This window comes from Crassostrea angulata, chromosome 10, assembly GCF_025612915.1.
Source record: "Crassostrea angulata isolate pt1a10 chromosome 10, ASM2561291v2, whole genome shotgun sequence".
NCBI classification, from domain to species: domain Eukaryota; kingdom Metazoa; phylum Mollusca; class Bivalvia; order Ostreida; family Ostreidae; genus Magallana; species Magallana angulata.
In genome coordinates, this window is record NC_069120.1 from 13,782,965 (window position 1) to 13,795,433 (window position 12,469).

The following is a 12,469-nucleotide window of genomic DNA, read 5'->3' on the forward strand; positions in this document are numbered from 1 at the left end:
ATATTGAAAACAATAGCAATGAACATACATGTATTTACCTTGTGTTCAGGCAAAACAGCGGACAAATCGATATCATTATTTAGATGTTGTTTGTATAAAATCTTTGCTTCAAATGGTTGACTAAAGATGCGAAGACGTGGATTTTTCTTTCTCATTGCAAGCTTTACACGCAAAAGACAAAATTCCACCAGCTGTTTTTTATCTTTGAAACAGTATAATAAAAAGGAATAAAGTTACATGTATATGTTTATGTTCAGAAATTTTTGGTAAAAAATATTTTTAACGCCTTTTAGACACGGCTGAATATAATATCACCAATTTCAAACAGAGTTTGGCAAATAACAGTTACAAACTGAAGTTATAAGTTATCAATAAAATATAAAGCAATTTCGATAATTATCTTTTAATCTCATCTGATGCCCTGGATATACTGCATTGTAAAAATCAAGTTCTGTTGGAGGTGTAATTAAAATATTTCAGACTTGTCTAATATGATTTCAATACTTTAAGTCCAATTGATCTGAGAGTTCTATATTCAACAATCTTATTTAATGAACAAAATTTACCTGTGTCTGATGAATCCTTGCACACACATGTTGGTGCATAAAACACGCTTTCTGTTTTGTTAAAATACAAATTAACATTAAATAGAAATTAGCTTACACTCTTGAGATTAAGTTAAATATAACTGTAATGCAAATTTTGTAAAAATGTTTTACCGCTATATACTTCAAAAGCCGATTTGCCATCTTTGTTCCTTGAGACATGTACATGCTGATTTTTTGTTAAAAATGCTAAAATAGTGATTGGGTGTTTGTCTAAAAGACTGTGTAGAAAGCCGTCTTTTTCCTTAGAGAAGCTTGGTGCATCAACTAAAGATGAGAGCATCACCACCAACACAGAATCTGCGTCGTTAACGTGGGAGGCCATATCCAGAGGAAGAAGACCATTTGATAGCACTCTATCTAGGTGGAATCCAGCACCGATTATTGCACACATGACATGTTGGCAAGATATTTCGGTAGCTGTATCTTAAAGTAAAACAGAAATTGTAAGCATTTAGTGTTTAAATAACAATTCAGATGCTCTAGTGATTAAGCAGTTCTGCCCAAGTTCATTACTTGTCAAAACGATTTTGGTAAGTTATCTGTAATTCTTGATTTCCAATAGCATATTTTACTCCTTTTAATAACATTTAAAAATCCAAATTCCATATGATCTATGTGTATAAGTTATGTCTTTTTGTAAGAAAATATGAGTGGGTTGATAAGATTTAGAGATTTTGACAGACAAATTTAATATTTTATTGATACAATTTAGTAACAAATGAAACATTGAAAAACAATTTCAGTCAAATATTGGTTACTTTTGTATTTTTATCAGCTTGGATGCTACCAATACCACTCACAAAACATTGACGGTATTTATCGTATTTACACTTAAATTCGGAAATGTTTTTAATGATATGAAAGAGATTGCAGTCCATCTTCTCCATGTAAAGAATGAGAAACTGACTCGTGTGGAAACGATTGTTTTAACAATTTTACCATGGACATAACAAAACTATTTTATAAACATGAATTTATCGTAAAATTCTAATACCATAGAAATTATCATGAAACAAAATTAATAAATGAATAGCTGTTTTCTAAACAAACATATTTGATAAGAAACTTGACGCCTGATGCTTTGTTTACAAGGTTAAAATAAGAAAAAGCGAAGAAAACAACATATTATGGAATCAAAAATATTTGTTTTAAACATAATTCAAAATCAACTTTTCTTGGTATTTGTGAAAAAACAAGCTTAACTTATATAATAAATGTATTCAATGATTATTCAGCCATGTTAACTCCAGTTCGAGAATTCTTAACCGTGAAAAAGTCATTGCAACAGCCATTTCTATAAATTATTTAAAAATGCAGCTTCAATTGATATTACAAGAAAGATGAGGACATCTTTTGTCATCCCAATCAATTTTTTTTTCAAGAATCATGTCAACGCTATGAATAAAAGTTTTTTAATAGTTACTTAAAAACGCAGATTTTCCTGATTTATATCATTTGTACCATAGCAACGGACTTTAACCTTAATATTTATTGTGTTTGTTACAAAGTCAGAACATATTAAAATTTATTCATAAAAGAGTATTTAAGTTTATATTAACACTTCAAATCTATTCATTTGCTTTTGAATATTTTGCTATGATTTGAAAATTCCCAATATGTTTTATATATTTATTTTATTCAGTATAGCTGAATTTGGATGCAATAACTTAAATTCCCCTAAAATATCTGAAACCGGCCACATTTAATCATTTTGCTTCTTATACAAAAGTGACCGGTCTCCATAGTAACCGTTGTCTACATGTTTATTCACTAAAGAACACCAAAATACGACAAATATGAAAAAAATATTGGTGACTATGCGTGGCTACTGAATATTGATTTACATAGAATTCGGTCTTATTGAACTCTATAGGAAATGTTGCAAAAATTTTGAAGTAAATAAAGCCCTTAGTAGATTTGATACCTACAAAAAGACCGGTGCGACTCTTTGATGGATTTCTTAAACACAGCATAACAACATTCAAGTGTTGTCAAATTGTTTGCTCCGATATAATTGACATCAGCTCCTCGTTCTATCAGATCTATCGCCGTCTTGAACATTTCTTCGTTTATTGCTGTAAAAAGTGGCGTATTTCCATCTTTTCCAACAAAGTTAACATCCGCCCCTCGACTGAACAACAATGTCAATAATTCGGTCATTTCAGGGTGAGGTGCTGGTAAATGCACTGTCCTCATGAAACCAAGTAACCAATGAGATTGTGTACATGTATATGGTACAATTTGCTTCAAAAGAAGCACCCGTTCAATCAAGGACTGTCCATTTTTATCATGGACATTTACAGATGCTCCGTTTGCCAGCAGTTTTCTAAAGATCTCTTTCTTGACGGTAGTATCTGAATAATTATAAAAGAAACAATATTGGGTATATACCAGATGCAAAGCATCTATAACAAATAATATTTTAAAACATTATCAGCTGATTAAGTTCTGAACATTATTATGGGATATCATTTTCCTTTATGGAAAAACTGTCAAAATAATTGTTTCACAGTTTTATTTTTAATCAAGAAAAAAATTCTTTTAGAACAGAGAAAAAATGAAATCGCATCCCTGCTAGCTTGTTTTTTTTCCAATACAAAAGCATACAATTACTCATCATAGACAAACTTAATTTTGATCTCCATATCCCATATGACTATATACAATAAAAGAAACCACTAAAAGACCCTTTAAAACATAAGGAGCAAATAAGATGATTACCTAGAAGACATAAAAAGACAGGAGCGTCGCCATTGCTTTCAGGTCTGTTGACATTGTAGTTTGCCTTCAGGACAACAGCTAGTAACTCGGTGAGACTATTCTCGATTATGTAAGCTAAAATAGATTTCTTTGAAGACGGATGCAAGACGTACATGTCAGCTCCTTTTGAAATGAGACTTTCAAAAATGAACTTGTCAGGTCTTGGCGAAGAAAACAAATGACATAAGAGTGGCGTAAGTCCCTCTTTGTTTCTTGCGTTGAAGTTTGCGCCAGCTTTTTGAATACCTCGAATGAAATTTCGACAGTGTGTTTCTTTGACAAAAATTGGCCATCCATGATTTTCTGTCAAATAAACATGCAGTAATATATCGTATTATCATGTAACTGTAAATTAAACATATTTTTCTTTACCTTATAATTAAAAGCAACATATTTAGAATGTCGTTAACCCCCCCCCCCCCCTCTCTACCAACCTTTACAAATTAAATGTAGAACCGTGTTCCCATTTTCGCCAACATGTTTGACGTCTGCTCCATTTGCAATGAAGTAGTTTGCGATACGAAAAAATCGACGTTTAAGTGCCAACATAAGTTCGGAGTCTTCATTTGTTGGAGTTGGCTGAAATTTTGCTCCTTGGGATAAGAGGACTTGAATTTTTCTCTCAAAATATTCTTCATCAAAAAGATCATTTTCCGAGATAGCCATTCTCAATAAGGATTTTCCCAAATCATTTTCTATCGATTTCAGTTCTATCCCATGTTCAAGCAGAACTAAAATCTGATCTAAAAAGTCAAGTGAAAAAAAATACATAAATAAAGATAAACATAGATAGTGTTGTCCGGCTTACAATTATAAAGACTGAGGTTTAACAAAAGACGTGGTAAAACATGTGATAAAAAGAATCTCTCTTGATTAGTGATGGTACATGTATTAGATTTTTATCCAATTCGTTGGTGTGTCTTCTATCCCCTCAGGGGTTACAAAAAACACAACTCGTTGGATAAAAATCATATACAGTGTAGTGCCAAGTGTTTCAAGCTTGCACGACGTTATAAGTATTTAGTATGAAATTTAAATGTAACAAAACACCTAATTACCTTAATGCAATTGATGCAAACTTCTGACTTTTTCAGCATTTGGTGTCATGGCCTTTAGCTTTGAGAACGGCATTAAATCTGTTTGGAAAGGATTCATATAAACCCTGTATATATGCTTGGGTAGGGGAGGTGCAGATATGCAGGACAGCATCAACATATGCTTGGGTAGGGGAGGTGCAGATATGCAGGACAGCATCAACAAGTTCCTGTTTTGTTTTAATATCGTGTTGCTCCTTTGCAAGATTAACTTTTATTAATATTCATACATTTTCTATGAGGTTTAGGTCTGGGGATTTGGATAGCCAATCTAAGCAAGGGCTATATTTTCTTCTTTCCAGGCTTTAGCCCTTGCTGGCATGTGGGCGGGACAATTGTTGTTCTGAAACACCCAGGGGTTGTTATAAAAGTGTTCAGCAACAACTTACCACAGATTATTGTCTAACAGCGTAATGTACTTATCTGTGTTTAAATTTCAATCTATTGGTGTTAGTAAGCCCACTCATGAGTAACAGATAGTGTTTTTGTGATCACGACCCACACCATTTAACACGCTTTACTCTGTTCACTTTTGAAATTGTTTGAGTCTTCGTGCCTTTCGGCGATTATATTTCCAACAAGAGGCCAATTGGCCTTAACAGTCACCTGAGTAGCATACATCCCATACACAAACTTGTCACGGAGCCTCATATATGCATCTAATTAATTAGGTTTCATACTGGAGTAGAAAAATTATAAATTTGTAATGACGACCACATTTCAAAAAGAACTGTGAAACCTATAATTTTGGTGAAAAACTAAGATCTGGTCTACAAAATCATGAATTCAGTTTTCCTTTCAGGTGAGTGGGAGTAAAGAAGATAATTTTTTAACGTTATATGCATTAACATCTATGCATCCATTTTGGCCCTGTCCTAGAGTCAAAACCCATCCTTGAGGGGACATGAAAATTCAAATTTCAGTAGAGGACTTCCTGGTAAACATAATTATTAGTCAGTTTTTATACAGTGTGAGAATAGAGAAGGAAATTATATGCATTAACACTATATTGCCATATTGCGCCCCCCCCCCTTCATGTCCTGAACCCCTGACCAAAGCGCCATGAATTTCACAATTTAGGTAAAGGAGATTGTGGATATCATAACCATGTATTCAGTTTTTTGCCCACATGTGTGGGAGTAGAGAGGAAGATTTAAGATTTAAAACACTTTTACTATATGGCCATATTGGCCCCACCCTAGAGCCTGAACACCTAACAAAGGTGTCATGAATTTCACAGTTTTAATTGAGGCCCTCATGGACATCACAACCATGTATTCAGTTTTTTGCTCACATGTGTGGGAGTAGAGAAGAAGATTTTTTAAGATTTAAAACACTTTTACTATATGGCCATATTGGCCCCCCTAGAGCCTGAACACCTAACAAAGGGGTCATGAATTTCACAATTTTAGTAGAGGCCCTCATGGACATCATAACAATGTATTCAGTTATTTGCTCACATGTGTGGGAGTAGAGTAGAAGATTTTTAAGATTTAAAACAGTTTTACTATATGGCCATATTGCCCCCCCCCCCCCCCTACAGCCTGAGCACCTAACAAAGGGGTCATGAATTTTACAATTTTGGTAGAGGGCCTCATTGACATCATAACCATGCATTTGGTTTTTAACAAATATATCGAAGTAGAGAAGAAGATTTTCTAAGATTTAATACATTTTTACTATTTGGCCACATTGGCCTCACCCTAGAGCCTGAACCCCTGACCCAGGGGTCATGAATTTTCACAATTTAAATAGAGGGCCTCAAGGACATCATAATCATGCATTTAGTTTTTAACAAATATATATGGGAGTAGAGAAGAAGATTTTCTAAGATTTAATATATTTTTACTATTTGGCCATATTGGCCCCACCCTAGAGCCTGAACCCCTGACCCAGGGGTAATAATTTTCACAATTTAGGTAGAGGGCTTCATGGACATCATAACCATGCAACTGGTTTTTTCCTCACATGCAAGGGGGTGGAGAAGAAGATTTTTGAAAATTTGGCTTTTTTTGCACATTTCGCCCCCGCCCGTGGCACCCCAAGGGTGGTATAGCCATGAATTTCACATTTAGATTCTTCTTACCATAGAGATGCTCACACCAAAAATGGTAACGATTGGCCTGGTAGTTTTCAAGAAGAAGTTAAAAATGTAACATTGTTAACGCACGACGCACGACGACGGACGAAGACCAATTGCAATAGGTCACCTGAGTGACTCAGGTGACCTAAAAATGTAATCTGCGCTAAACAGTTCGTGTTGACAATGGGTTAAGTATAGCTTTATTTAATTCTAAAGTTAAATCTTTCTACGGTCCTTCAAAACCAACCTGTTCAAGACTCGATCTGACTGATCACTCGTAAGTTTTGGTCTTCCGCCTCGAACTTTATTTGCTACACTTTGTCGGACAGCAAACCTCTTCAGAAACTTAGAAACATGTAGAGCGTTCATATCCGGTAAATTAGGCAATCTCAGAATTATTTCTACCTTCTGTATGAAGACGCACGATCTGTTCCTTTAAGACTGGTGACTTTTCACGGCAATTTGAAGCCATATTTGTTTACGTCTGCTTCTGTATCTAAAAATAGCCCTACGCGCCATCGGGAAATTTAAAATGACGTATTATAACTCTATTTTCTACCACCCAAATATAAGCGGAGAACGATGAATAAAAAGAGATATATGAGGAATTTAGTTCAAAAGATAATTTTATTATTTTGTCAGCATTACGTTAACGTGAAACACTTATGGCATTACACAGTACCATCACAAATCATGAGAGATCTTATATATCTTGCTAACATCTGAAAAAGGATTATGTATGATATTATTCACTGCAAGACGTCAAAACCTTTATTCATGGAAAAAAAGAAAATTAACAGACATTACATTTTCGAACATATTTTTAATCAATTCATAAAAACAGAATTGAACATTTTTCATTCTACGTCAACCAACCGACTAATTCTACGAAATGTTCAATTTTGACGTCACTTTGGATAAGAATACACAGTGCAATATCAAAAATATTATTACTTGAGTATCCAACGTATATTAGGTTACACATATGATGAAATCAGAAAACCAAAAGAATTTTTTGAGCAATGTTGATACCGAGAATAGTTTTTAATTATTGATTATTAAGATTAGCACTTAAAGCTGCTTGGTCCGATTTTTTTGTATTTACAGTATCAAAATTTTTTTCATACAAATCATTTATCTTAGAAAGTTATGGACTTTCTCCTATTTACACCTGCAGAATCAGTCTCCTTTCAAAGTTAGAAATATTCAAAGTAAATAAAAATAATTTCTCTTTGGGCAAACGAAAAAACAAACCAAAATGCATCACGGGAATGTTTAGAAGAGGAAACCGCTTGGTTTCGTCCCCCGAATGATTGGGGTTATTCAACCCGCATGCTATGCATCGATTGTAAAGAAAGCAGACTTTAGAAATATTAGCAAACAAAACGTACACATGTTTATTTGTAATTTCTCTGATCATTTAGACCTTTATTTAAAGCGATGTCAAATTCGTAATACAACTATACCCGTCTCGTCGTCAGAGGGCGAAATTTAACATGAGGCGAAATAACGAGGTACCTTTTAATGTCGTTTGTTTTGTTAGCAAATTTTGTACATATTTTTCTTCATTGAAATTTGGCATAACTGACGGGTAAAACTACTGCAATGTCTATTATTATACATATACTAAGCATAACCATCGTTTAAAAGCGTGCATAAAATTTGATATAAAATCGGACCAAGCAGCTTTAAGGTCAAGAACTAGTAGGTTTATGAAATTTAAGATATAAATTCTTTCAATGATGTTTCATAACAACATCTTTGTTTCATAGGGTGTATCGGGGCTAAACCTTTTGGTAAACACAATTAAAAATCATGTTTTAAACAACCATTTTCTATGAACTATGAATGATAAAAGTAACAAATCTCGGAGTTTTGTCCATTTTTGACTTATGTAATATATCTAGAATGCCTACTGTCTCTCCAAAAGCGGCAATAAACAAGTTGTTGCCCTTCTCTTTAAAATGATGTCTTTCCCTTGATTAAATATAGAATGTTAAAATATTGTTTAATTTTTTACATAATACCATTAAAGCCGTAAATTACGGGAAAGGATTCATCAAATAATTTATGACGTCATAACAGTGAAATTGTGACCATCTCAAGAGGTCCGGCTGATCAATGAAATAAAAACGAAAAAAAAACCCCATACTTTGACTATCATTGACTATCATTAACCGTTGATTTTAAAATTAGTTTTAGATTATTGCACATCCTGTGGAATCATTAGAATCAATTGTGCCTCAATTTTCGTGGTATTCGTGGGTAGCCCTAAATCACAAATTTGCAGCTTAAACAAAAACAAATTATGAAATATATAGTTTTCCTCCTGAAATTGAAAACAGGCGCACCCGCGAAATTTCAACCCTACGAATAAGCAAAACACGCACAATCAACGAAATTTGGCCTCCATGAAATTAAATAATTCCACAGTAGATGAAATACTAATAAAGATCTGGACACGATTTAAAATTAAATTTATTTTCACTTTTGCGTACGTATAAAATGGAAAAACTTACTTTTAATTTAAATGATTAAACAAATTAAATTTGGAATATTAAAAGTGAAGTAACAAGCAGGATACAGAGGTAAGAATTAATTATTATGTAAAGAAATTTCGAATCGCATATTTGTTTACAATTAATATAAAGTACAGAATTTAACATTTTATCGACAAAATGACATATGACAAACAAGAAAAAAATTATGTCACGTGTTCGTATATAATATTATGAGAAAACAACATTTAATTGAAACTTATTCCAGTACAACACATATGTAAGCAAAAAGAAGACTTGAGCTATGTTTACAAAACACAGAATTCTGATTTCTGTATCATGTCTGTAAAGTTTGACTTTCAAAAGATGGCAAAGCATTAAAAAAACCATTACAGAACATTCTAAGCATAAAAAGTTGGAGAACCAAAATTGAATCAAGATAAAACCACGTATATGAAGGTTATAGAAAAGAAATGTACTCAGACGTCCGCCACACCTTTATTATTTTACCCAATGCAAACCTCTTTGAAGGTCACTTTATTTGGACAACATTGGGTCAAAGTGAGACATCTTTTTGTCCAAAACTAAATTTTGATGAGATCTTCTATGATATGAATCGAAAAAAAATATCACTATCTCAGGTGATCGAGGCCACCACCCTACATGTACCTAAACGCAGGAATAGACTCCCGGATCTTTACTTCTTTTTTTCGTCAATCATTGTTTGATGACATAATTATTTCTGATCGTAACAATATTTTATATTACAATTCATAAAAACCGAAAATAGTCTAGATAGATAGATAGATAGATAGATAGATAGATAGATAGATAGATAGATAGAATGAATGACTGTTGCACTTGTGGGCGCCCTGATATTTTGTAATTCTGTAGTACATTGTCATGATTACATTTTCAAAATAATTTCCTAATTTGTCAAAGATGATGAAAACATATGTCATGCTAATATATATTTACCCAGATTTCGGCAACATTTTACGAGAGATTCCCCCCTATGCTTCTCCTTTGGATTAGCTCCCGACTGGATGATAGCCTCTATTGTTTCTTTTCCTCCATTGTTTTCAAGTACAAGTCCAAGCACAGAAGACCCGGTCGGAAGATGGATATCATTTGGATTAGCTCCTTTTCGCAAAAGGTCTGGAACAAGCGCTGGACATTTCAAAGCCATTAAACAAATATAAGAGATGTTTCTATATTTCCTGTTGTGTAGCTTAATTTGTCCTTCAAATTTCGCTCCAGCCTGCAAAAAAATGGATACATTTTCATCAAACCTATGCTTGATCGCCAAATGGACCGGAAGTTGACCATTTCTCCACGGCTCGTCCTTGTTAGCCCCATGATCAAGTAGTAGTTGTATCGTGTTGGCATTTTGCGGTTGTTGACAGGCAATGTGGATCGCCCTATAAGTACGATATACCCCAACGTTCGGGTCAGCTCCATATTCACATAGAATTTTAACCGACTCAAATTTTTTCTCATTGACAGCCACAATTAACTCTGTAGATCCATTTGAAAGTACTCGATTAATGTCTATCCTCGCTGTCAACTTGAGATATTTTAGTATTTCTTCACGGTTTTGTTCTGCGCATAGGGTGGAATATATAACACTGTGTCCATTCAAAGTTTCTGCGAGGAGAAAAGAATCGTCTTTTATATTTTCCACAAGAAATTTCACAACATCAAGCCTTCCGTATTCACAAGCAACGTGTAAAGCGTTCTTCCCGGTGGGAGTCGTAACGTACAAGTTGGCTCCTTCTTCAGCTATAATTCTGAGGAATTCTACTGGTTTTGCACATGACAGAAGTACTAAGCAGTTTTCCTCTCTATCACAGTCAATAAAAAAATCTAAATCAAACGCCTGTGGTAGTTCTGAACAAAGTTCTTTAAATTGTGTGATATCTTGATATAGCACTGAAGAATAAAGTTGTTGCTCTAGAATTCCTTTATTTTCACGGATTGTTTTCTCTTCCATACTTTCCGATTCTTCTGCCATAGTTGTAAAGTATGATTTATTTCGACGAAGTTAAAACGAAAGTGAAGGTATTTTTCCATGTATTATGGTCAGCGAAAAGGGTTTCAAATACATATACGTTTTAACATATACGTAACACTGCCCCCCCCCCCCTAAAAAAAAACCCTAGTCATTCTCTTATCAAAAGTACAAAAAATATATAATTCTTGTGACAGATTTTAAAAACAGATTGTAAACTATATAGCTCAATTATATATTTTCTAGACTTAAGTGCAGATTTTGATAAGATCATATGAAAAATCCAATTGCTTTTTACATTTTAAAATTGACAACAAAATGTTTGCCATAAATAAATTTAAAATATCTTTGTGAAACATGAATCTTCAGAGATGATGCTAGTTTTTTTTATGCTAGTTTTAAATCGCGTTCCTGCATGATTTACGATATAAAATCTACAGAAAGGAATTATTTATTTAAACAAATCTTTTTGTTTTATCATCATATAAGTTATATTCAAAGGACATATCAAAGAATGTACATGTGACTGTTGTCATTAGCGAGAAATGTACCCATTGGTTTTTGTTAACATAGACTCAATTACCCTTCCTGCTTCCCATATACATGTACTATTGTTCGATTTCGGAAAACAGTTCTCATTCATAATTTTAAAATCCCTTCCTGAATTTGATTTTAAATGTCTCTGATAAAAGATATTACGCTAAGTTGGCAATCAACATCTACTTATTTTCAGTAAACTTAGTGCCGAATTTTTTCAAGGCATTTTCACTGACAGGTTTCATTTTTATTCCACTTTGTTTTTTCTTCCACACCGTATGGTTGATTATAAGAATATTCAATATCGTTGAATTTTATAGATTTATTCACCACAAATGTTCTAAATACTGTATGTACAAAAGGGGCAGAAAGAACATTTCCATATATACTAGTATATCACTCTTTCCCTGACCCCAAAATTAAATCAAAACTTAAAGTTCTTTAAAACTCTTTAAATTTATACATTTAAGGATTCTGACCTGTACTTTTGTGTATAAATACTACGTTATATCGTATGTTAACAATCGATGCATAGATTGGGGGCTAAAATAAACCCAAGCGATTAAGGCAAATCTAAACGGTTCCCTTTTCATAACACGCCTACTAGAATTTGAAAAGAGACAATATCTGCTGCAGTAAACAGGTAAAAGTCTGTTACTTTTTTAAGGTGTTTAAGTTTGGATGGAAAATTATTTGATACTAACATAGCCAAAAAAATCCAACCAAGAGCTTTAATTACAATTTACTTTCATAAGGATTTAAGAATGGTGTTTTCGAACAAAAATGATATATATATTCATTTTTTTTTCAAAATAGAGTGTTATCCTTTAGGGCATCATATTGTTGAATATCACTCCGACTATTAGTAACAAATACAA

The 12,469-nt window shown here is 33.3% G+C and overlaps 1 protein-coding gene across 2 annotated transcripts in view; it reads right to left on the reverse strand.

The window, feature by feature from the left end:
• LOC128166227 (uncharacterized) overlaps positions 1 to 11,080 on the reverse strand; it is a 37,464-nt gene extending 26,384 nt beyond the window's left edge. For both annotated transcript variants that reach the window (XM_052831248.1, XM_052831247.1), the window contains exons 1-7: positions 10,022 to 11,080; positions 3,803 to 4,111; positions 3,330 to 3,671; positions 2,537 to 2,962; positions 720 to 1,031; positions 567 to 617; positions 39 to 202 (exon numbers count right to left, since the gene is read on the reverse strand). In XM_052831248.1, coding sequence (XP_052687208.1) covers positions 39 to 202; positions 567 to 617; positions 720 to 1,031; positions 2,537 to 2,962; positions 3,330 to 3,671; positions 3,803 to 4,111; positions 10,022 to 11,057 — 2,640 coding nt within the window. In that variant the 5' untranslated portion in view covers positions 11,058 to 11,080. The remainder of the gene's footprint in view (positions 1 to 38; positions 203 to 566; positions 618 to 719; positions 1,032 to 2,536; positions 2,963 to 3,329; positions 3,672 to 3,802; positions 4,112 to 10,021) is intronic.
• Positions 11,081 to 12,469: the final 1,389 nt, after the last annotated feature.